Consider the following 25,896-nt stretch of genomic DNA (forward strand, 5'->3'; position numbering starts at 1 on the left):
TCTGGCCTCCCAACAAGCATTTCCCCTTCTTTCTTTCCTAAAAGAAAGAATGAGAGTCTCATTTTTCACCCCTTCTCTATGCAACTCATATCTTCAGTTCCAGGTCCAAGTCAGTCATGGTGGCCCTGTTTCCCTTGCAATGCTATGTCTAGATATGGACTGGCCAATGAACCGTGTGGGAAAGTCTATCCAGGACATCCAAGAAATGTTTCTTCATTCTTATGAGTGAAAACAAGAGAGAATCTCCTTCTGCACATTGTCATGTTTGAATGTGATGCCTGGAACTGCAGCAGCCATTTTGTGACCTCAAGGGAAACTGACTTTAATGTCAAGCCCACCAGCTCAGGATGGCAGAATAGAAAGATGAAAAGGATTTAGGTCCTTGGTTATGAAGTTATGAAGCTACTCAATTAACCAATCCTGGAGAAGACCTACCACTGGACTTCTTGTTATGTGAGATAATAAATTTAAGCCAGCTGTATCTGTTTTTCTGTTAGTGTGTTCTCAACTGCAGAAAACAGAAAATCTGACTCAATTGGCTTAAATTACCTTGTTGAGAGCATTCTAAGTGATAAAACGTTATAGGTCATATTTTGAGGTCTCTGAGCTTCTTCCTTGATCCCTGCCTCTAGGTATTCCCCCCTTCCAATTAGTTGATCCTTCACACCATCATTGGAATGACTTTGCAGAATTCAAATCTGATCATATTGCAACTCTGGTTAAATCTTTCAAAGGCTATTTTTGGCTTTCTTGGTGTGGCAAACAGACTTTTCTTCACTGGGTCTGGGCTGGATCTCTGTGGCCACATATCCCATCAGATCAGACCCCACAGGCACCCTAATGCTAGATATTTCAACTATTGCCATTCCTTGACCATGCTATGTTCTCTCTCACTTATGCTTTACAAATGCTAGTCCCAACTGCATAGAATACCTTCCCCTATCTGATGGGTCACCCCCACCATCCCCCAGACTCCCAAAGTTGTTAGGTGTTCTTCTTCAGTGTCCTGACACCCAGACTGGAACCCCTATTAAAGCACATCTGACTGTTTTTGTGCTGTATTTGTCAGATTGTCTCCTACATATGATTATAAGGTCTTTGAGGGAGAATGTCTTATTCCTTTTAGCATCTCCAATGCCTAGCACATTGCTTGGCACAAAATAAGCGAGTAATAAATGTTTATTAATGAATAAAAAATAATGCTATAACCCAGATTTAGGTTCATGAAGACAATTGTGTTCTTTTCTCTTTAGGTGGCTTATTCTTGGTATATTGCATGCCATACCTTCCTCAGCAGGGTAGGGAGGATGAAAGAGAGGAAGGAAAACCTCTAACTATATAACATTTTTGGACAAGATTTTGGAGGAAGGTAAGCCAAGTTTAATGAAGATTTCTTTTTGTAAATCTTTTTTCCATTCTATCTATGCCTGATTCATATGATGAATTAATCAACAAATGTGTGTTGTGTGCCTGCTGTGTATCAAACATTGTTTAAGAGTTTGGGATTCATCGATGAACAAAACAAGAAAGTCCTCAGAGAGCATTGGCTTCACAAGTGAACTTTACCAGTCATTTCTCCTTTCTGGATCTTAGTCCTGCGTTTGTGCATGAACAGGAAACACTGTAATGGAAAGCTTGCAGATTCTTAGATGAAACATTGGTAACGATATGGATATTTGTTCATAAGCGCTGCCACTTCTCTCTAGAACCGAGGACAGTTAGGAGGAGGAGGTCACTGACTAAATCTGCTCCTTGACCTTGTTCTCAGCAATCCACACCAATAGGCATTGCCTTTGTTTGTAAAAAAGAGAGTTTTATATATCCATGCAGCGTTGGGAGGTTGCAGCTTTCTTCCTAGCTGTGAATATCCCTAAGGCTCCACCTGGGACAGTGAGACTCAACCCTGTGCACCACTCAGGTGCTTCCCTTCTCTAGTCTGCTGGCGATTCTGTGCTCAGAGGCTCCACCTGTGCAAAGCATCACAGCTGTAGAGGCTGCTCTGGGCACAGGAACAATTTCCTACAGAAATGGGGCATATTTGAAAGGTTGGAAGGGAAGCTTTTATGTCTCCCTCCTAAAATCCCAGCTTCTCCTGAAGTGGAAGCTAGACCAGAAATAAAGGCCACACTGATTTTCTTCTGAGAAAACACATTACCGTGTTAAAAAAAAGTCCTAACTGCTCTGTGGGAAATGTTTTTATTTTACAAATACTCTGTGGCTCTGAAGTGACAGCAAGATTACATTTCTGACGGTATCACTGGTACAATTTCCAGGCTCCTCAGGGAGGGCAATGTGAGGATATTCCTCCCGGAAAGAGAGGCACATTCTCTGGTCCCCAAGCTACAGTTAAACACGACCCCAAATAAGTAAAAACAGATGATAACACAGCAAATAATGAAAGCTTGGCAATTTAACTAAAGCAAATGGTCTTATCCAGAACACTATGGGAGTGAAAAAGAACTACAAAAATAACTCTGTAACTTTGCTTTTACAAACAAATGGCTCACTCTCTGTCTCCAGATGGGGAAATGTGAGAACTGAAAAGGAGAAAAGAACCTGGAAGAGTGTAGAAAAATGTAAACTTAGAAAGAAATGTAATAGGGGAGTGGAGGATTGGGACAGCTTCAGTGTAACGCTCTTGGAGACCGTCCTGACGGTTGTGATCTAGATAGAGCCCGGCCGGCCTCGTGTTCCGTGGAGGCGGTGCCGCAGCGACAGATGACCTGTCTCTGGCCATCGAACACCTAGAAGACGCTTTCGCAGGAGCAGGGCAGTGACCGGGGACGCGGAGGGGGTGGGCGCAAGTAACCCTCCTCCGGCTTTTCCCGCCGAGCGTGGTGATAATGTGGGTGGGGCCAGCGGTGGCGGTGGAGCGCCTGGTGGCCCCGGGCGCCCTCGTCGTCCTCCGCGACTCCTTCCCGCGGGCAGCACACTGCACCGAGGCGCCTCTGCCAGCGCCGCCGGAGCTGACAGTCCCCCGCCTGGAAGAACAGGTAGACGAAGGGATTGAGAGCGCTGTTGGCCACCCCCAGGAGGCGCAGCGCCACCGCTAGGTCCTCGGCCTCCCAGTCTCCCATCGACCCAGACGACCACGTGGCCGCCAGCCGGGCAGCGAAGTAGGGCAGCTCGCACCCCACGAACAGCAGCGTCAGCACCAGGCTCATCTTCAGGCTCTGGACCTTGGCGCGGGGCAGCGCGTTGGGCGCGGGGGCTTGGCCGGGACTGGCCGACCTGGGCGCCGCGGCCGATGGGGCTTGCGGCGGGCGCTGCCGCCAGGCGCAGAGCAGGCGGCTGCCAGCGATGCCCATGACCGCGACCGGCGCCACGAAGCCCGCGACGGCCTCATAGAGCGCGTAGACCATCAAGTGCCAGCGCGGTAGCGGCGCGAAGATGTCGCGGCAGCGACGCTCCCCGGGCCAGGCGCGGGCGGCCGGGGGCGCGGCGGGCGGCTGCGAGGGGGCGCCCCCGCGCACCACGAAGGCCGGGGGCAGCGCCAGCAGCAGCGCCAGCAGCCAGCTCAGGGCGGCGAGGGCGCGCGCGGGCAGCGGCGAGCCCTGTGGACGGCGCACGGCGCGCTGGCGTTCGAGGGCAATGAGCGCCACGAGGTGGGCCGACGCGCTGTGGCCGGATGCCCGTAGCAGATGCACGAAGCGGCACTCCAGGTCGCCCGCGGCCCGGCGCGGCTCGCCCAGCAGCTCCCAGACCAGCTGCGACAGTGCGGTGCCCCCGCACGCATACAGGTCGGCCAAGGCCAGCTGCACCAGCAGGAAGTCCATCTTGCGACGCTTGGGACCTGCCCAGGGCCCGCCGCCCCCGCACAGGCGGCACAGCACCGTAGCGTTGCCGGCCACCGTCACCACCAGGATGACCCCCAGGAAAACCAGGCGGACGCGGCGGCTGGGCGGCCCGGACGGCGGCGGCGGCGGCCCCGGGACTGGGGCTCCCTGTCCGGAAGTCAGGTTGAGACCCCAGCCCAGCGAGATGGGTACGGAGAGGTTGGGCGCCGGCGCCGGAGTTGAGGGGCTGAAGGGATCCTCCATCCTTAGCCTGGAGGAAGAGGAGGTACCGAACAGGGCAGGCAGGGCGCGGGAAACCAAGGTGGAGGCGAGGCTCCGCTGGGAGTGATGCCGGGTCTTAACGAGTTCCCAAAGTTAGTTGAAAACGCACACGCACGGAGAGGGAGATGGATGCAGGTAGCTTTGCGCTTAGTTGTTTTTATAGGTTGTCCTCGTCATTTGTCACTCAGATGGGGGGTGTGTACGCTCGAGGAACACACATGATTCCTCTTCTCCACCTTCCTCTCCACGTCTCCCCTCCCAATCCGGGTAGATCCCCTTCCAGTCTCTGCCGCAGCCCCCGTGCTGCCCTCGCGGGAGCCGCGAACCGCTGGGCTCTAGAAACCTCTCCCGTTGGGTGTTTACATATAGCACAGCCAGACAGAAGGTCGCTTTGCCTGGCCATCGTTAACCCGGGACCAGCACACTAGAGAGGAAAGTCCTGACTGAGACTATACCCCTCAAAATGGTTTCAGATTGACATTAGGAAAAAAAAAAAGAAGAAAAAAGAAAAGAAAAGGCACTAGTTTTGATTAAAATACAGAAGAGAAAGATTTGAAATGCCATGGTTCTGCACTAGCTTGAGAAAAACAGGAACCCAAGAAACCTAACAGCGTTTTGAGCAAAGAGGAGCCCAACAGATAAATCTTTCTCTGGCCAACGAGAGTATTTTACTCGGAGAGAACTAAAGTCAAAGGTGTTGCTTGGCAATTAGGAGCAGCAGTGGTTTGCAGATTGTTTCAAATACTCCTCATTACCAGAAACAGCAGATCACAGCTGCTCTCCGGGATGTAAAATTCATTTCATTAGTCTGAAGAGGGCATTAATAGGTTTTATGCAAATGGATAGTACATTTATTGCTTTTCTCCTAATATTTTCACTCAGTGACAGATGTATCATCGCGGCTCTTCATTCTCTTGATTCTGTTTTCTAGCAGATGGGAGGTTGCTAGGAGGGACTACGCCTCCAATAAGCCTGGAGAAAAGGTGACTAAGAAGATGATAAGGCGGCCAAGTTTTAAAAAAGAAATCCAACTCACAGGAAATGGTTTAGATTAAATGCTCTCTCTTTTATTTTAGCCCTACCTCCTCACAAACAACTTTTAGTTTTCCTGTTGGAAGCATCAATTTGGTTTTTTATGCACCCTCCACATTAATTATGGTGAAAGTACAGCCTATGCTTCCTGGTCTGGGCGTCTGCTGGGGTTCACATTCCCAGGCTGAGGAAATATTTGGCACTTTAGATGTGCGGGATAGAAGGGTGCATGGGTTTGGTGGGTGCAGCGGACAGTCCTGCCAGGTGGAGTGGGAATCTCATTTCCCAAGCTGTTGCCCTTTGGCCAGAGAACTTTGTCATTTTTATTATATTCCCAGTGCCTATCACTGGGCCTGACCCATGGTAGGTATCAGTAAATATGTTTTGAGTTGATGAATTAATGGGTATGTGATGCATTTCAGATAATTTTGAGCAAATGTTTCTACCTTGATTATAAATCCATCAACCTAAGAAAAAAATGCCTGTTATACCTGTGCCAGTATCATCCAGAAGAGCTCAAGGAAGCTCTGGGGAGACGTAGGAATAGCCATTCTTGGTGGAACATTTAAGAGGTAGAGTGATAGCCTTGGGAAATCAAACTCCTGGTTTAATTTTCTTTTTAATTTTTTTAAAAAATTATCTTATTTATTATTTTTGGCTGTGTTGGGTCTTCGTTGCTGCACGCGGGCTTTTTCTAGTTGCGGCAAGCGGGGGCTACTCTTCGTCGCGGGCTTCTCGCTGCAGTGGCTTCTCTTGTTGCAGAGCACTGGCTCTAGGCACGCGGGCTTCAGTAGTTGTGGCACATGGGGCTCAGTAGTTGTGGCGCAGGGGCTTAGTTGCTCCGCAGCATGTGGGATCTTCCCAGACCAGGGCTTGAACCCGTGTCCCCTGCATTGGCAGGCAGATTCTTAACCACTGTGCCACCTGGGAAGTCCCTATGTGTGTTTTTCTTTGTATTCTGCTTGGGCTTCTCTAAACGTTTAGGTTGGTGATTTGTTGTCTTTCATTAATTTTGGAAAATTCTCAGCAATTGTCTTTTCAGATATTTCTTCTGACATTTTGCCTCTATTCTGTTACTTCAATTGCACATGTATTATACCTTTTCATGTTGTCCCACAGTTCTTGGATGTTCTGCTCTTTTTTTCTCTACCTTTCAGTTTTTCTTTTTTTCCTTCTTTTTTTCCCTATCCTATCTCTCCTCAGAGGAAGTTGTTACCCTTTGAAATTCAGTATTTTATCTTGAAAAATTTTGCTTGGCCTATATTCAAGTTCACTAATTCTTTTTCTCTCAAGTTCACTAATTTTTTGTGTGTCTAGTCTGCTGATAAGCCATTTGAAGGACTTCTTCATCCACGATAGCATGTTGTTTCTAGTGAATCAGTTTTATTCCTTTTTAAAAAAATAGTTTCCATCTCTCTGCTGAAGTTCTCACTCTGTTCATGCATGTTCACCACATTTCCCCCTAGATCCTTCAATAGATTAATCACAGTATTTTCAAGTCACTTTCTCATGGTTTCAACTTCTGGGCCATCTCTCAGTCTGGTTCTGTTTACTGCCTTCTTTCTTCAAAATGGGTCTTTTCTTGCTTTCTTTGCCATGCAAGTTTGACCAAATGCCAGACATATGTAAGTGAAAAACAGTGAGTGATGTAAATAGTATTTACTCCTGAAAGTGGGCATGCTTCTTCATCTGTCAGGCTAGTAGGGTGGAGGGGTTGACTAAATGTAGGCAGTAGTTGAGCTAGGTTTGGGTTCTGATGTTGGTATAGTTATCATTATTCTACTACAGACTTCAGACTCCTGCATACTGCGGCTGTCTTGCTTTAGTGAGAGGCTTGGAACACTGGAGGGTTTTTCTCAGTGTTCCTGCTCCACCCCTACCTTTCGGCACACCTGGCCATGGGGAGTGCGGTGGGAGGTTTCTTTCTCCATGCTTCTTACCTTTCTCCCAGAAGTAGTGTGCTGTTGTTCATGGTGGGGGCAGGCTGATTTTTTTTTTTTAAAGAAACTCACTTACTCCAGCTTCAGTCTTATGTAGGCCCTGGGGGCCTGAGCCTTAAGGGTGGGACTTTATCCACACTTGTCACGTTCCCCTATGGCAGCTGAACTCAGCCTTGTAACTTGCAGAAGAGCAAGTTTCTTGTCTGTACCGCTGTTGCAAGAGATCTCTGCTTTCTCTCAGGGCAGGATTGTGAGCATGACTGGGGTTCTGCCTCTCCTCAGCAGCAGAGAGCTTTTGCTATAATCTACCCCTTCCAGTGATAGCTGACCTTCTTCTGAGGACTGGGGGTGAGAGGGTTTTCTGCTCCTGCCCCAGTGGCAGATGAGTTTTCGCTTTGTAAGAGAGAAGGTTCTGGGTTTTATGCTTCTCCTCCAGAGGCAGCGCCTCCCCATCTGTTCGTCTGTCCCACTGTAGAGGCTCTGTCAGGTCCCCTGCCCTGCTCCCCATCTTTCTCATGAGTGCTGGTTAAGGTCCATGAGAAAAAGCTCATTACTGGAGGTGGTCTCCCTTGTGTGTGCGGCTCCTAGTTTTTGCTGCTATTTTCACACACATTTGGCTTTTATGAATTTGTCAAAATATCAGTTGTTTTCTTACCTCCTCTCTTGGCTTCTAGTCTTTCTTCCCATGTACTGCCAAAGGTGGGACAGTTTGGGTGTCTCGGCTGTCCTCAGAAGGGCTTGCCACTCTTTTCAATTCAGTTCACCTGTCCTGTGAGAGGCTCAAAACAGTTTTAATTTTGTAGATTATCTAGCTTTTTTCTTTTCCTTTTGATTTCTTTTACTGTGGGAGCAATATTCCCTATCGTATGTGGAAGCAGAGCTCTCAAGACACTGAGGATACCAATCCTTTACCATCAATATTACAACATTTATGATTATTTTGTTTTCTAACTTCTTGAACAGTTTATTTATTTTTCATTCCCCTTAATAATAAAAAGCTTAAGGCTGAGTATTGCTTTGTTTGTGTCATATGTTCTTCTAAGTTTTCTCATTTTCATTATTTAAAAAATAGCCTATACCTTTAATTTTTTGACCCAAGAATTTAAGATTCTGCTTTGTAACTTTAAGAGAAGAAAGGGGGCTAAAAATCTTATCTGAGAGTTTAATATACATAATTGTAAACATCACACACACATACCCAGAATATCTGACCAGTATAGAAGGGATCTAGATCTTTTGTTTTCCACATTGAGCTTCTTTCACCTAATTTGTGTTGAGATCTCTCTTTTTTGCTCATGGCCCCTCATCACCAAGTTCTAGTTTGATTCAGCGATTTACAGTATGCTTTAATAGCCAGTAAGAATTGTCCCACCTCAATATTCATTTTCCATAATTTTATTAGTTATTTCAGACTTTCAATTTTTTTTGAAAACTTTCAGATCATTTAGTCCAATTAAAAAAAAAAAAACAACCCTTACTGGGACTAAGATCAGGATTGCATGAAATGTATGCATTAATTCTGGAGAAGTGGTATTTTAATATTAGAGCCTCCTATCCCAGAACATGCTGTCATTCCATGTTTATATCTTGTTTGTAAACTTAATAGAATTTTATAATTTTTTTATCTAGATTTGTGCTTCTTGTTAAACTTTAAGCTATTTTTATAGAATATCATACTGTGAGTGGAATATATTTCCTAATTTCTATTTTTAATTAGTGATTATTCTTACAGATAGGTATTGATTTATGTATATGCAGCCATTTAACAAATTTCATCAATTATAATAGTTTTTACTAGGATCTCCTGGGTTTTATGAAATGGAAAACCACAAACAGTAGAAAGAATACAGAATCCACTTTTTTTTTCTTTCTGCAAAGACAAATAAAAACATATAAAGCTTCCAGTTGATGTGGATGCTTCTGGTCCAAGGACCATAGTTTGAATAACAAGGTTCCAGACCCATGGTTCCCACATTTTGCTGCACATTAGAATCACCTGGGGAGTTTTAAAAAACATCTCAATGCTTGCAGGTGGGAGCTAGGCATAATAGTTTTTAAACATCCTCAGGTGATTCCAATTTGCAGCAAGTTTTGAACCATTGCTCTAGACTAGAAGTTAGCAGTCTATGGCCCCCAGGTCAAATCCTGTGTTTTTGTAAACAAAGCTTCGTTGGAAAATAGCCTCTCTCATTTGTTCACATAGTGTCTGTTGCTGCTTTCTTGCTACTACGGCAGGATTGAGCAGTTGTGAAAGAGACCATATGGCTCACAAAGCCTAAAATATTTAGTATCTGGCTTTTTCATAGAAAAAGAAAAACAGAGGGATAGAGTCCCTTTATCAATTCTCCTGTGCAGGATTTTCTAGAATTCACTGTTTCTAGAAGGCTCTGTTTTGTAAGAAGGCTACTCCCTTTCACCCCCTGCCCTGCCATGGACAAATGTGTTGGTTTTCCAATACAATGTGATATCTGAGAAACTCAAATTCCTCACATATTAATTCAACAAATATTTACTGAGCTTCTACTATGTGTCAGGCCCTTGGGATACTTTAGGAAACAAAAAGGACAAAAGGCCACTCCTGTATGGAGCTTCCATCCTAGTGGGTAGGAGGGGTGGGAGACAGTATCAACAAATTAAGTGTGTAAAACATACACTCACTAAGTTGGACGGTAATGATTTATATGCAGAAAAATAAAGCAGGGAAGCCCTTGTGATTAGGTACCATTTGAGCAATGACCGGAAGGAGGTAACAAAGAGAGCCATGTGGAAATCTGAGGGAAGAACTGCTTTCCAGGCCAAGAGTTGATAAGCACAAAGGTCTTGAGGTGGTGCTTGCCTAGTGTGCCTGGAAAAGGATAGGGAGGCCAGTGTGGCTGGAGCAGAGTGAACCAAGTAGAGTGCGGGAGATGTACAATATGCCACCGGATCATTTAGAGCCCTGAAGGCCACTGTAATGATTTGGGCTTATGACCAAGAATGTCACCTGCCATATCAACAAACAAAGGATCAAGCCATCAGTCACTGCAGCCACCCCTGACTGTGCACTCTGAAGGGATTCAGGATCTAGAAAATAGGATGCTGGCCCTAGATAGTTCAGGTGCCTATCAAAGGAATGATGTCATTGAGCCCAGACTCTTGCATCTTCCCATACATAGAAAAGCGCAAATTCATTAACTTGAGATGTCTGGTTTTCTTTAATTAACAGTAATCTTTTGATATTCCGACTGCCTGGTTTTTGTTGCAAAAACTATATATCCTGGATCCTCCCTTACCTCTTCAGAGCTGCCTCTCCCTCAGAGTTATCTGAGAGGCTGCCTGCTGGGCTCAAGTCCTCAGCAAGTTTGTGGAATAAAACACAATTCTCAACTTTTAGGTTGTGCTTTTTTTTTTTCATTCGACAGGCTTTCAGAGTAAGGTGAGTAGCCAGTGGAGGGTTTGAGTATCCAGTGATGTGATCTGATCACTCTGGCTGCTGTGTTGAGAAGAGACCGAGGAAAGCCAAGGACAGACTCAGGGAGATCTCCTAGGAAGCTATTGCAAAATTCCATACAACAGATTATGGTAGTTTGGAACAGGGTGGTAATGGTGGAGGTTGGGAAAGATGAAGCCCAAAGATTGTCCTCAATCCAGTTTATAATTAGTGTCAGTTCCTCTCAGATTCTGGCATTAGATAATTTGTCTTGTTTTCCAAGTTTTTCTTCTTTTTCTGTTTTCATGGTTGTTAGATACCATTTTGAATTAGATATTGTCCTAAAACCTCAATTTTACCTAATTATGATCCTATATTGAATATGCTTAAAACATTGCAGATGCTTGGTAAATTCTAACAATGAATGCATCTTAAAGAGTTGAATAGAATGAGGTGGATTATATTTATCTTCACATGCTTATGTTTTCAAAACCACATTTCTATTATTATTGCTTTATTTTTGCCTGTGTTTAGCATATACATCACACATTAGCTATTTTTTATTCCTTAGGTTTAATTAGGAGATGAGAGGTAGATTTGTATATTTTAATTTTAACCTCAATAGTTTAAATATTGAGATCTTTCTCTTAAGGGTTTTACCTCAGAATATATCTGAAGTGAAAATTATTTCTCAGAAATTCATACATAACTACGAAGATAAGCTCATACCAATTCACTGAAGAACACTAAAGAAAGTAAAGGTGATGAGCTGTCTAATGAAGAAAACTTCCAAGACAGTTTGAAAAAGGAAGTTAGGTTAAAAGGAAATTGGGTAAAGTTATTATTTGCAGATAAACTTTTTACCAGAGAAATATAAGATACCAACTGGGAAACTATTAGTACCAAAAAAAATTGTATTATTGGTACAAAGTAAATATATAGAAATAAAATTTGTATATACAAATAACCAATTAGAAGATATAATGGAAGTAACATCTACTTAAAATAGCACAACACCAACAAATGATAAAACACCTAGGAATAAACTCACCTCTGGCTGCACATTAGGATCATTTGCTGGAGGGCTTAACAAACAAAACAGCAATAAGAACAAAACTGCCCAGGTGCCATCCCTAGACTTCTAATTCCACTGGTGTGGGATGGGCCCTAGGTGGTATTTTTTTAAAGGTCCCTACTTTCCAAAAATCTCTAAGAAGAAACTGATCTATATGAAGAAAACTTAGAATGCTACTGAGCAATATAAAGAAGGCTTGAAGAAAGGGAAAAGTGTATTATATTCTTTAGAATAACCGAATATCATCAGAAAGAATTCAATTTGCCCTAAATTAGGCTATAAATTTAATATATCATAAAACTAACAAGATTTTTCATTTTTGGAACTACACAAACTTATTCTAAATTTGTATGGGAAAAATAAGTTAGCAAGAATAGCCAACGACAGTTCCGAAAAAGAAAACTGTTGCAAAGAAAACAGTATCACCAGATATTGCCTACCCTATTAATAAACAAAATAGAATGGTCCACTGCAAAGTAAAAAATGTTTTGAAAGGGCCCAAATGTCAATGTGACTTGTATATAATAAAAACGGTGTTTCAGATCAATAGAGGAAAAGATAATTTGTTCAATAAAAGATGTTATATAATAAAGTGACATTTTCTAACTAATGGGACAAATATTAGCTTACTCAATAAAAGGTCAGTTGGGGTGGCCATCTTAAAAAAACAAACGAAAGTTAGATCTCTAATATGTAATACATTCCCATGGGTCAAAGATCTAAGGGTAAAAAATAAAACTCTAAAAGAAGATAAGTGGGGAAGGCCATTCTAAATATGACACAAAATCCCCAAGCCACAAAAGCAAAGATTCATAAATTTGCATGAAAATACCAATTTCTACATGTCAACAAACACCAGGGCAAAGTCAAAAGACAAATTATGAAAAGGAAAAAAATATTTGTAGCTTCTCTAACAGAGAGCTAATATCTAAAGTATGCCTGTAATAAAAAAGACAAACAACCAACAGCAAAATAGGCAAAGAACAGAAATAAGAAAGGTCATGTAAAGGAAATTCCAGTGGCTATTAAATATATGAAAATATGATCTACCTTACTCATAGTAAGAAAAAGAAGAAAAACAATAATAAAGTTATTTTTTATCTACGCAGTTGGCAGCAAATGTGAGCCATGCATTGCTGGTAAGAGTATAAATTGGTATAACTTCTTTAGGGGTAATTTGGTATCAAGAGTAATTTTGCTAGATATAGTCTTGCCCCAATAATTTCACTTCTAGGTGTTTTTTTATTTTTCATTTTTAAAATTATTTATTTATTTATTTATTTATTTATTTGGCTGTGCTGCACGGCATGTGGGGATCTTAGTTCCTGGACCAGGGATCCATGCCCGCCACAGTGGAAGCATGGAGTCTTAACCACTGGGCCACCAGGGAAGTCCTCGGTGTCTTTGTTAAATGGAAAAAAAGACAGCAAGCTGTAGAACATTTTTTATAGTATGCTACCATTTGTGTGTGTGTGTCAGGGGCGGGTGCTGGGGAAGAATATGAAGTTTGTAGAAGCCTATCTGTCTCTCAAAGGATACATAGGTGGTTACAGTAGTTGCCACCAGGAAGGGGTACTGGGTGGCTGGGGGACTGGGAAAGGAGAGAGACTTCATGCTCACTGTTAACCGTTTAGTACCTTTTTGAAGCTTGTACCTTGTGCATGTATTACCTATTTTAAAAAATAATAATGTCCGCCATATCCATGGTCTGTGTACCATTAAATACTCCAAATACTCCCATCAAATACATCCAAATGATCTATATCCCATCAAATAAAAATAACTCATCAGACACCATCAAATACTCAAAAATAACTATTTTATGGGTCATAAGTAATAAAAATTGTTAAAATATTTTATATTCCATAATATTCAGAGGAACACAACTTTATATTATAGTATTTGATTCTACCCTTTTAATACTTTGGTTAAGTTGTCAGAAGTTTATAAGAATAAGGTCTTGATAGTAATGAGTTTGAAAATATGTAATTCTATAATGATTGATATTTTATTTTAGAAGAGTACATTCTTTAACTGAAAATCAATAATTATTAAAACGAATGTTTAAAATGCATAATTAATCATGATCTTTTAACATATTTCTATATAGCTCTAGAGCATTATTTTCTTATTTTTGTTCAAATATTTTCTGGATCAGAGTGGATTTTAAGCCACTGATCAATGGCATTTTCATACTTCCTTGGTTCTTTCAGCCAGTCCTGATGCCACCTAAGATTTGCTATGACATTTGAATAGTTTTGCCCTATACTTTGTTTCCACTTGATAAACTGCTCTTTATTGTATCGGTGGACAGAAGCAGAAACCTTAGGGTAGTTTATAATGGAACGAAGCTTCTGATCCAAAGAAGAAGTAACTTCTGGAAATTTTGTAGCAATATTTGTTAGTTCATCTGGATCTGAGGAAAGATCTGAAAGAAAAAAAGAAAATTGAATACCTCTCAAAATAGTTATGTAACCGAGCAGGACCCTGTGGGCACCTCTGTCAAGTTTATGATTAACCTCCTTATCTGAATCTTTAGTCCTTTTCTTGTTCAAAACATTTTCTCCTCAAGATTGAGGAGTATCAAAGGAAAGGGGGGAGTTGTAACCAAGCAGGACCCTATGGGGCCTTCCTAGGACGCAAGTGCATGTGCCTGATGCACAGTGGGGCTAAACACACTGAAATGTTGCAGTTTGGAGCAGAGAAAGGTTTACTGGGTGGCTCATGCCCTAAAACCCCCTGAGCTCCCTGAAGAGTTTTGGCAAAGCATTTTTAAAAGCCAGGTTGAGGGAGGGGGCTCGCAGGGTACGTGATCGGATCATGCACAATTCTCTGATTGGCTGATGAGGGAACAGGGTGGTATCACAGGGGTTAACTTGATCAGTCCTTAGGCTCCAGGAGGCCTGGGGCTATGTGCTCATGGTCATCAAGTAGTTATAACATCTTCCATTTGGTGGGGGGTTTTCACATCTGTAAAACAACCCAGGAAATGTGCATCAAATACTGTTATTTAAGTACTTCAGAGAGGAGCTAAAGCAGAGGTTATGGGGGAAGGCCTGTCCCAGGAAGGCCCCATAGGGTCCTGTTCTGTTACAATTATCTGCTTAAAAACCATCTTTTAGAATGTCATTACTCTGTGATGAATAACATATTAAAATTTATTTTTATTCTCAGTTCTTCTTAGTATAGTAAGCTAAAGGACAGTGTAAGTGGAAAAATAATATACCAAAAGTTAAATACCTCTCTAAATGTATGTCCAAATTATCTTCCTTCTTACCATCATCCTGCTATCCCTTTTTTTTTCTTATCTATTCTTAGATGGCTTAGCCACAATTCTTCCTATTTGTGATGCCTTCCTTACTTTGACATGCAAAAAAGATATGTATTTATATATATATATATATAGTAGTGCTTATATTGTCCCATTTCAACAGCCCCAGATGTTCCAGCTATAAGAATTTTTTACATAGTGAAGTCAAGTTCTTGCAACTTCACTTACTCCTAGTTGTTTTTGTTTTTGTTTTTTTAAAATATACGTTAGCATCCTATGCTTGAATTTTTGAAAATTACATTCATTGATTGTGTCTATTTGAGCAAATAGCCATGGAAATAAAAACTCTCAATCACTATCAAGAAAATGATAAATATTTCAGACAATATAAACACCCCTTTTATCTACAATGTAGGAAGACAGAGGATATAACTAGGATGCCAGTCTAATTGGAAAAATGGCAAATCGAAGATCTTAGGACAAGTTACTTAAGACAGTAAATGAACAATTCACAGTGAGGGAAAACCCCCTACAGGCCTATTTGAGTGCATTAGCCAGAAGATCCTGAAGACATTTATGGTTTTGCTAGGTGATTTCAGATGGCATCTCTTTGGGAAAGGGAAGTCAGTGAATAAACCCCAGAGAATACAGGAAAAGCAGGCTCCCCCACTGATTCTTTGACAGTCACACCTCCTTTTTGCAGAACGTAACCAATGAATGAACAAGAGATGCCCATTACTCAACAGAATGAAAACTTAAGGACTTGTTTTGAAGCCAAGAATCTCCTCCTTTTAGAGTTAAGGGGGGGGGGAGTCAATCAGTTTGGCATCTAAAGAATTATTCTGAGTTAATAATTTTGACATTTGTAACTGGGAAAAAAACTTAGGGAGAAAGGAATATTAAAAATAGCTTTAGCACATATTTTATGTGCAAAAGGAGGGCAGAGGATAAGTAAAGCCATAAATCTAATAATACTGCTTAAAAACAAATTCAGAGTAGTGAATCTAGCAGGCTTTTGTAGGGTGGAAGGAGCATGGATTTTGGAGTCAAACATGGGTTGAAATCCCAGTTCTGCCACTTCTGAGCTGTGACCTTGCGCAGGTATCTGAACGCTAGTCTCTGAACTCTAGTCTTCTCTATAAAATAAAGATGATAGTAACATCTTGTAGGGATGGAGTGAACATTAAATAATAAATGTAGAATGTCAGGCTCCATAAGAGAGCAGTTAATTTTCCAGAACAACTGAATCCAAGGTACAATAAGAGGGTGTTGACTACTGATTGGGAAAGATAACCATGCGTATTAGAAGACACCTTGATCAGAGAAAACAATGGTGGCAAACTTGAGACCCAGATCAAAAGCCTTAGGGCACTTGCTTTGGAATTCAGATGCTGATTTGAAAAGAAGCTGCTCCTCACAAGGGCAACCTTTTGTAAACTGGCCTAGCATGAGAAACTGCAGATATTTATTTAGATGATTACTGGCTCCCTTGAGCAAATGCTGTGTAGGTCAACTCATTACACATAATCTATACTTTAAAAATATATCAACAAATTACCAAAGAGTTGAGGCAATACTGAAGCACCATCAGAGTAGGCTATATACTTCCATTGGTTAGTTCGAAGCATGTAGGCGGAAGCGTTTACATTGCATCCATGGAATTCACTCAGAATCCAGGGCGGATGTAGGTTTTTGAATTTTTGTTCATTCTTAAATATTTCTGATGATAATGGCAGCAGAGAGTATCCACTCAGGTTCTGAGGCAGAGGAATTCCAGCAATATCTAAATAACACAGTATTTTAAAATAACTCATTCTTTCATTAGTTGAACATTCATAAATGACATCATTAAAGGTCACAGAGACTAGAGGCTGTATATGGATTTTTGTAAACAGACTTCCTAGATCCAAATGCTTATTACTCCACTAGGCTTGTGACCTTGGTCATGTTATTAACCATTCTGAACCTCAGTTTCGTCATCTGTAAAAGAGGAATAATAATAATGCCTCTATTTCATAGGTTTATTTTAGGTTTAAATATGAAAATTTATGTAAAATTCTGAGAACAGTGTCTGACACATAGGAAACCCTCAACAAGCATTAGTTAATATCATAAGTACTTTATTTCCAAATGATGGAATGATCACAGGTGTTTTTCAAATTGGTCTCACAGGATATTAACAAGACCTATACAAGAAAGGAGTCTAGTAGTTACATATGTTTGCAAACAGTGGTTAAAATTAAATAAATTTATTGCTGATGTGTATCATAAACCTTCAGGGTGGTATGTAGTATGCCATCTGTCCCAAAGTTATTTGATGACAGAACATCTTTTTACCCCGAAGTAGCATCTTGAGGAACTAGTATTTTGCAGAACATACTTTGGGAAATCCTGGATTATATTGATTTAGAGAAAAATAATCTATTTTTTCCTTATCAAATATAGACATAGAAAACAATAGCATGAGAAATGTTTACCTTCAAAAAAAGGTTGTATTTTTTAAAATTGCTTTTAAGGTATTTGTTTGGAACTCAAACTATCTTTTTCCTATAGAAAAATTATCATTGGGAATTCCCTGGTAGTCCAGTGGTTAGGACTCTGCTTTCACTGCCATGGGCCCGGTTCAATCCCTGGTCAGGGAACTAAGATCCCGCAAGCCGCGAAAAAAAATTACTGTTAATTATGGTTGGATCCTTGCGATAGTTCCAAAAGGAATCTGTAGTTGCCTCCCCTGCAGCTTTTCTGGTTTCAATGTTCCATGTTTTTAGAAACATTAATTTAGAAATAATTAAATCTTTCCAATGAAAAATAGAATATAATATATCTGCAATGCTAGAAATTAAAATTGAATAAGAAAATTAATTTAACTTGACTGTACATATTTGAGGAAAAACAAGTGAATTAAAAGAGAATAAGGGGGCTTCCCTGGTGGCGCAGTGGTTGAGAATCCTCCTGCCGATGCAGGGGACACGGGTTCGTGCCCTGGTCCGGGAAGATCCCACATGCCACGGAGCGGCTGGGCCCGTGAGCCATGGCCGCTGAGCCTGTGCGTCCGGAGCCTGTGCTCCACAACAGGAGAGGCCACAACAGTGAGAGGCCCGCGTACCGCAAAAAAAAAAAAAAAAAAAAAAAAAATTGTATCTTCCATTTCCTTGGAAGGAGCATATTACAAGTACAAATCTTCTGCCAACCAATCATCATCAGGGACTTTTTTGAGAAAGAGTGAAAGAACAAGTGAAGGAAGGAAAGAAAGAAAGAGAAATATTTCAGAGATAACTGGTTAAAAACAAAAGAAGAAGAAGGAGCAAAGATGTTAAAGAGGATGTGCACGAGAGAAAAAGAAGGCCCAAGACGAAACTAACTGAGCTACAAGACAGTAGGCTACTTACTGTAAGGAGAGAAAGTAGCCAGGGAATAGGCTGGGTCGGGCTGGTCTGTGTGTCAGCCATCGGGGGCACCACTGCGAGGCAGAGGAAGGGAGAGGAGAGGGCTTTGAAGATGGCTGGAAAGCAGGGACCAACTGGCAGATACCCATGACTGGGAAGTTCCTGCAGTTTAATCACCTTTAATACTTAGAAATACCTTATTTCAGATCTGTTCTTAGCCTAATTTTCCTAAAGAAGCTTGTTAGACTAAGAAAATTTAAATAATTCTGCTATGTTTATATGAGAAGTCAGTATTAAACTAGGATGAGTCCATTTAAGTATTAATTTTTTTTACTCAAAAAAAAAAAAAAAAAAACCCCAGCATCTAACAAACTAGGTGCTGTTCCAGGTGTAGGGCAACAACAGTGAACGAAGCAGATAAGCTCTCTCAGACTCTTGGAGCTTACCTTCTAATGTGGGGAGACAGACAAATATGTCAGATGGTGATAAGTGCAGTGAAGAAAAATAAAGCAGGATCAGGGGAATAAAGAACTATGTGTTAATGTGCTGTTATATAGTGTGGTCAGGGAAGGCCTCTCTGATGAGGTGACATAAACAGAGACCTGAGAAAGGGCTAGATGAGCTCAATAGATATCTGGACATGGGGAGGTAGGGCATTCTCCCAGGGAATAGCAACTGTAAACACCCTGAGGCAGGAAGCTGCTTCATTCCGTTCCCCAATGATTTTACCCTAAGTGATTTTGAGCAGAATCATGACATGGTTTGACAGTAACTACTGTATGGTGAATTGACCAGAAGTGAGTACAGGCAGAAGGAAAGAATTAGGAAGCTATTGCAGGAGTTCAGGCAAGTGATAATGTGACTTGTTTCCTGTCTAGGATCAGTAGAATAATATACCTTTGTAAATTGATGTTGAAGAATAAAATCCTTGTCAAATATCCACAGTATTTAATAAATATGTATTTAATATTTATTAAATTTTCTGTGCTTTGGGAAACTGTGTATTCATTTTTCGTATGTTTATCAATTATTTCCTTAAAAGCACTTCAGCTTAAACTGCTTTTCAGAAAGCTCTTTGACCTTTGTTTAAAACCATTTTTCATGTTTTTTTCTTCTGGAAAATCTATCGTTCCAATTCCATGTTAAGCAGGTTTCATCATTCTTGGCAGTAGAAGCAAATATTAGTAGTAACTGCATGATTCTTAATAAAGTGACTTAAATTTAAAACAGTAATCAAATGGGTAAAAATGCAGACCTGGATATTTGTGATGGTCTCCTGAAGAAAGATAAGCTTATATTTCTTCCTGAGTGTATGGGTAGATAAGGGATTAGCCTGGTATGGCAATGATGCAACAAGCTATGTACATTTTTTAGGGCATACCTAAGAAGAATAAAAAATATTAATGATAAAAATATCTAACATTTAATTGTTTACCATGTTCCAGTCATTGTTCTAAGCTATGGAATAGCCACTATTATTTCTATTTTATTGATAAGAAAACGGAAGACCAGAGATGTTAAGTTACTGGCCCAAGGGTATACAGTTGGTAAACACTGAAGGAGGGATTTGAATTTAGGCAGTCTTGACTCCAGGATGTCTGGACTCTTCAATACTGCTCCACAAGTCTTGCTTTACTGTAGTTATTCAACTTCCCAATATTTTGCAGCCAATAAAAAAATAGTCTATGTAGAATGACCCTCCCAACCCTCCACTAAGTTCCTGTGATAAGGGAGGTTTTGCAATTTAAATCACTAGCAATGAAGCATTCTTTTAAACACAACTGCATTTTTATACAATTGCATTTTCACAATTCAAAAAAAATTCTGGATTTATCCTTTATGTGAAAAGAAGTTAGGTGTTTTACAAAAAAGGCCAACTATTAAATGAAAAAAATTCACCTGAAAATAAGAAGTTTAAAAGAGAAAGTCCAAACAATTTTAATTTAAAAATGAGATTACCTTTATTTCTAACTGAGCTAAAGGATGTTGATACTAGATTGTTAGAGAAGAAAATATTTTTGGGAGTAATTTTTTTAAAATTTCTTTTATTGAAGTATAGTTGATTTATAGTGTTGTGCTAATTTCTGCTGTATGGCAAAGTGATTCATATATATATATATAATATATATATACACACACACATTCTTTTTCATATTCTTTCCCATTATGGTTTATCACAGGTTGGGGAGCAATTTTTAAAGAATAATCTATGCAATAATGATATCAACTTTAATAGTATAAAGAATTCCTATTTATAAAATGGCACTCTTCTGCCAGTACTAGAAAATGATAATGTGATAGGACCTACAAAGATACACAGACTAAGAATACTCTTCCTACTTTATCATAAAATATCATTTTATAGAAAATAATCACTCTTCTAAAATACCTTTAAAAACTATTTGTAAATTCAGACCTTTTAATAAATGCATTGTACCATCTTAAATTTCAACAAGCTCTTTATAGTAAGGTAGGTTTATTAAAACAGGAATCCCAGTTGGTTTTTCCTATTTAATATCTTTCTATTTAAGGTTTTTTGAATCACCATCTTTTATACATTTCTAAGGTCCATAGAATGGAAGGGAAGAGGAAGTCTGGCTTGAGGCTTTGATCTGAGAAATTTAATCCCATACTCTTGTGTATAAATTGGATTCATACAAAACAATACAGCTGTGGCTAAGGTAATAAAGAAAGGACCTTTGGAATTCTAAGAATAGATTATATTTTATATCTACTTTAAGCTCCTAGTTGGTTAGAAGAATCACAAAATAAGAAGTCCTTCATAGATACTTTATCAAAATCTATTTATTAAGCTTAGGAAAAATAGAATACACTGTCCCACAGGTCAAATTTTAGAGTTATTAATCACTACTAAAAGTATTGATAGCTTTAAACCCTTCTAGAACTAAGTAATTTCATTTTACAAGGTTGAATTAAACATCAGATTAAACATAGACCGTCAGAATTATCTTTGCCTTATTGATTGGTAAGGCTGTTCAACAAGGCAACAGACTCAGTTTATGCTAATCTTGGTGTAATTTTTTTTTTTTTTTAAAGAAGATGTTAGGGGTAGGAGTTTATTCATTTATTAATTTATTTTTTTGCTGTGTTGGGTCTTCGTTTCTGTGCGAGGGCTTTCTCTAGTTGTGGCAAGTGGGGGCCACTCTTCATCGCCGTGCGCGGGCCTCTCACTATCGCGGCCTCTCTTGTTGCGGAGCACAGGCTCCAGATGTGCAGGCTCAGTAGTTGTGGCTCATGGGCCTAGCTGCTCTGCGGCATGTGGGATCCTCCCAGACCAGGGCTCGAACCCGTGTCCCCTGCACTAGCAGGCAGACTCTCAACCACTGCGCCACTAGGGAAGCCCCCTTTTTTTTTTGTAAGAAATATCTGGGAGTTAAAATTGTTTGTGTAAGTTTATCTATTTATTTATTTTTGGCCACGTTGGGTCTTTGTTGCTACGTGCGGGCTTTCTCTAGTTGCGGCGAGCAGGGGCTACTCTTCGTTGCAGTGCGCGTGCTTCTCATTGTGGTGGCTTCTCTTGCTGCGGAGCACGGGCTCTAGACGCACGGGCTTCAGTAGTTGTGGCTCGCGGGCTTAGCTGCTCCACGGCATGTGGGATCTTCCCGGACCAGGGCTCGAACCTGTGTCCCCTGCATTGGCAGGTAGATTCTTAACCCCTGAGCCACCAGGGAAGTCCCTGGTGTAATCGTTAATAGTATCCTTTTACTCTAAAAAATGTGCTGATCTGAACAATAAATTAGATAGATACCTTATCTCAATAAACAACAAACCAAACCAAAACAAAAAAATTTTATACGGTTTTAGAGCCTACATTTTCTTTTCAATAATACATGGGAGCTATTTCCATGTATCATTTCACTTTTTAAAAGAAAATTGACTAATTTTTACCCAGTTCATTACTACTAGATATTCATACTGTTTCTAATTCTTTAATATAACATCATAATACAATAATATCCATGGAGATAAATCTTTTTGTATATCTATAGGTTAATTTCTAAAATTGGAATTTTCTAGGTCAAAATGTATGCATATTTCTAAGTAATTTGGAATGTAATGCCACATTTGCCTCCAGGAAATCTGTGCCAGTTTATACTCCCAGCAGCAGAATATGAGAAGGCCTATTTCCAATATAACCTTTTCTGCTGTTTAAAAATCTTTGCAAACTCTGTGTGTGAAAGAAAAATGGTATCTTCTTATTTTAATATTTTTCTGACTACTGAGTTTGAAGCTCTGAAAATATCTTGGCCATTTGTGTGTCTTCTGTTGTGAATTGCTTATTTATATATTTTGGTCAATTTGTTAATAGGGTATGTCTCTTTCTCTTATAGATTTGTGAGAGTTCTATTAATATTAACCCTTTATCACTTGTAAAAGGTTAATTTTAGATAAATAATGTAACAATGCTGTTTCCTGGCTCCAGCATAAGGTTCTTGTTGAATCCCCCTTGCATCATTCTCTTTCTACCTTATCTCTGGTTAACATCTGGTTAATAGGATGTTTCAGTGTTTTATATAAAGATCCATGCATAGATATTCTCTTTACTCTCCTCCACCAATCATATAAATGTAACTTTTCCCTTGTCATAATAAAAATGTTCGTTATGAAACACATTAAGCTTTGAAATGTTAATTTCCAGTTTAGAACTGGAGAGACACTGATTTTTGGCTTTACTTACTTTAGTTGGGCAAGTCTAATCAACACATGATCAAAATGCTGTTAATAAAACATGTTCTGCTGGGAAATGTGACTCAGAAGGACTCTATTACCAAACACAAGTTAAAGATAAAAACAAAACAAAAAAATCTATGTAGAACTATGAGTTTTTAAAAATTGTAATAATTGACAAATTATAGGAAAAAAAAATCTACAATTTCAGAGAATCAACATAATTTCCAGAAGAGTGGGGAAGGAATGCAAAGGGGTTTCTGGGAATGCTTTGTTTGGCTAAAGAAGTGCTAATTGTCAAGTAACATAAACTAGGCAGGGACAGGCAGGTTGTCACTCTGTGTGGATAAATGAAAATTCCCTCATTCCAAACAACATTATTTAGTATTTTCTTATATAATCGGTTAAGATATATACATTGTGAAATCTTCCAGTTTGCAGATGACTTTTAACTTTTATGATGTATGAAGTGGCAAGTAATGATAATGGTGTATCAAGACTGTAGAGAAGAAAATTTGCATTATAGGCAAATATAAAACAATATTCAGGGCTTCCCTGGTGGCGCAGTGGTTGAGAGTCCGCCTGCTGATGCAGGGGACGCGGGTTCGTGCCCTGGTCCGGGAAGATCCCACATGCCGCAGAGCGGCTGGGCCCGTGAGCCATGGCTGCTGAGCCTGCGCGTCCGGAGCCTGTGCTCCGCAACGGGAGAGGCCACAACAGTGAGAGGCCCGCGTACTGCAAAAAAACAAACAAACAAACAAACAAACAAAAAACAATATTCAAAGAAAAATGATTTAAACAGTGCATGTTAATCAACTAACATATAAAGTGACAGAATGACTAGGAATAGACTAGAACTCACTGCAGACAGATACTGGACTATATAGCTGCTAGAGTCAAAAAGACAAACGAAATGCCAAATATCACTATGAAATATATTGAGGGAAAACTGAGATCATCTCAACCTTTAATAATCTTTTGCAGTTCTGATCAGTGTACCTCAAGAAAGCAGAACAAGGATAAAACGTTACGCAAATTTGGAAATGGGGTAGGGGAAGTTCTATATGAGGAAAAACTAAGGGAGGAAACTGTAAAGAAATGCCAATGTAAAAGAAGCATATGCTGATAAAGCTACAAAGATGATAATAAGAGAGACACTTAAAATATACACAATTGCACATACATTCCTTATAAAAACAGAAATGAGGTGAGGGGAGGGATAGTTAGGGAGTTTGGGATCAACACGTATACACTGCTATATTTAAAATGGATAACGAACAAGGACTTACTATATAGCACAGGGAACTCTGCTCAGTATTCTATAATAACCTAAATGGGAAAAGAATTTGAAAAAGAATAGATACATGTATATGTATAACTGAATCACTTTGTTGTACACTGGAAACTAACACAACATTGTTAATCAACTATACTCCAATGTAAAATAAAAAGTTTAAAAAAAAAAAGAAAAAAAAAACCCAGAAATGAGGAAAAGTAATAGGGATTGCCTGGAAATTGATAGAGCCAGAAAGTGGCAGAGACATGACTGCGTGATAATTGCTTTGGGACAAAGGGGAACCAGCAAGTGATGAGTAAGAAACTGAAGAGATTAAAAATATACATCAGGCAAAAGAACAACAAAGAAGTGTGCTCAAATATACAAGAGATGTGAAATAAAAGACAGAAGGAGGGCACTGATTTTTTTTTTTGGCCGTGCAGCTTGTGGGATCTTGGTTCCCCAACCAGGGACTGAACCTAGGTCCTCGGCAGTGAGAGCTCGGAGTCCTAACCACTGGACCGCCGGGGAATTCCAGGCACTGATTTAAATTAACTGTAAAGAAATTTAAGACCCTGTAATAGTCTTTAGTCAAATGAAGGGAAAGACTTTGTAGCAGAAAAAAGGAGATAAAAAGAACTTTCTTATTTCTTTAATTTCCAGATTCATGTTTGTCTCGCATTTTGAAATATACATATTAAACACATGTCATGCTGTGTTCGCTTTTTCTTTCACCAAAATCTATTTATAAATTGATGGTACTTTTTGCAATTTATGGTGCCTTAAAACAGAGTATTTAGATGTTACTGAATTTAAATGTTACTGAATTTAAAGCACCTAAATTAGATAGAAACAGTTCTGTATAACTTCTGAATTTACGATGGCTTTATTCTTGTATCTTTAACAAAAACTGCTAACTACCCATATCCAGATGTTGCTGTTCTAGACCTATGGTTATGCTAATAGACATTAGAAGCTAGTAAAATAAATACTACAGAACAATCTAAATATTCTGGGGAGAAATATGTTCATAGCATCAACATTAAGGGACATTTGTAACATTGTAAAAAAATTAGTAGTTTCAAAGTGGATGGAATAATCCAGAAGGGAAATGCTTACATTTTAGGTAGGTGGTGGTAGAGAATCAAGTGATACACAAATCATATCTATAAAGTTATAGACCTGAATATCATATGTGGCTTACTTTATTGTCATATGCTAGTTGTGAATCTTTTGAAGGAAAAATGACTAGAGTAAGTGAAGTCCAAAGGAACCTGAGAAATATTATCCTCATTTTTCAGATATAGATTTGACTCACAGTTAAATGAGCTGGTCAAGGTTTATGAACAAGTCAGCAGGGCCTCTGACTATTTTGCTTATTCATTTTCCAGCATTATTACAAATAAATATTTACAGAATTGCATTACTTACCAAGCATAGTAGGGTAAACATCCACAAGAGAAACCACATTTGATACTTGTAGGTTGGTCTTAATTCCCGGTCCCATGATCAAGAGTGGGACATGGGCGCTAGCTTCATACATACTCATTTTATAAAACTGACGATGTTCCATGGCCAGCTCTCCGTGGTCTGAGGTGTATATGACAATAGTTTTCTGAAGAAGATCTAACTGGTGAAGAGCCAAAATAATTTCACCTGTAATATAAATCAAGGTAAATCTTAATTAGCTTTTAGCTCATGTTTTATTCTATCACAATAAGTTCGTAACAACTCTACCCTCTTAAGAGTTTGTCAGGATG

General features: G+C 39.8%; 3 protein-coding genes across 5 annotated transcripts in view; 1 reads left to right on the top strand and 2 right to left on the bottom strand.

Moving 5' to 3' along the window:
- The first annotated feature begins 1,347 nt into the window (after positions 1 to 1,347).
- Positions 1,348 to 25,896, top strand: part of SKIC3 (SKI3 subunit of superkiller complex) — a 145,311-nt gene continuing 120,762 nt past the window's right edge. The window contains exon 1 of the mRNA XM_082620954.1: positions 1,348 to 1,369. The gene's annotated coding sequence lies outside the window, so the exon portion shown is untranslated. The remainder of the gene's footprint in view (positions 1,370 to 25,896) is intronic.
- Positions 2,745 to 4,040, bottom strand: GPR150 (G protein-coupled receptor 150; the record flags this gene model as incomplete). The annotated part of the gene is made up of 1 exon (XM_082623846.1): positions 2,745 to 4,040. One exon carries the CDS (start codon positions 4,038 to 4,040, stop codon positions 2,745 to 2,747), a length of 1,296 nt encoding a protein of 431 aa, XP_082479972.1.
- Positions 13,635 to 25,896, bottom strand: part of ARSK (arylsulfatase family member K) — a 43,377-nt gene continuing 31,115 nt past the window's right edge. For 2 of the 3 annotated variants that reach the window (XM_082620960.1, XM_082620959.1), the window contains exons 6-8: positions 25,568 to 25,792; positions 16,344 to 16,568; positions 13,635 to 13,942 (exon numbers count right to left, since the gene is read on the bottom strand). In XM_082620960.1, the coding sequence (XP_082477086.1) occupies positions 13,653 to 13,942; positions 16,344 to 16,568; positions 25,568 to 25,792 (740 nt within the window). In that variant the 3' untranslated portion in view covers positions 13,635 to 13,652. The other variant, XM_082620961.1, reaches the window with a different exon arrangement.

Source organism: Mesoplodon mirus, assembly GCF_964341445.2.
Source record: "Mesoplodon mirus genome assembly, chromosome: 5".
Lineage (NCBI taxonomy): Eukaryota > Metazoa > Chordata > Mammalia > Artiodactyla > Ziphiidae > Mesoplodon > Mesoplodon mirus.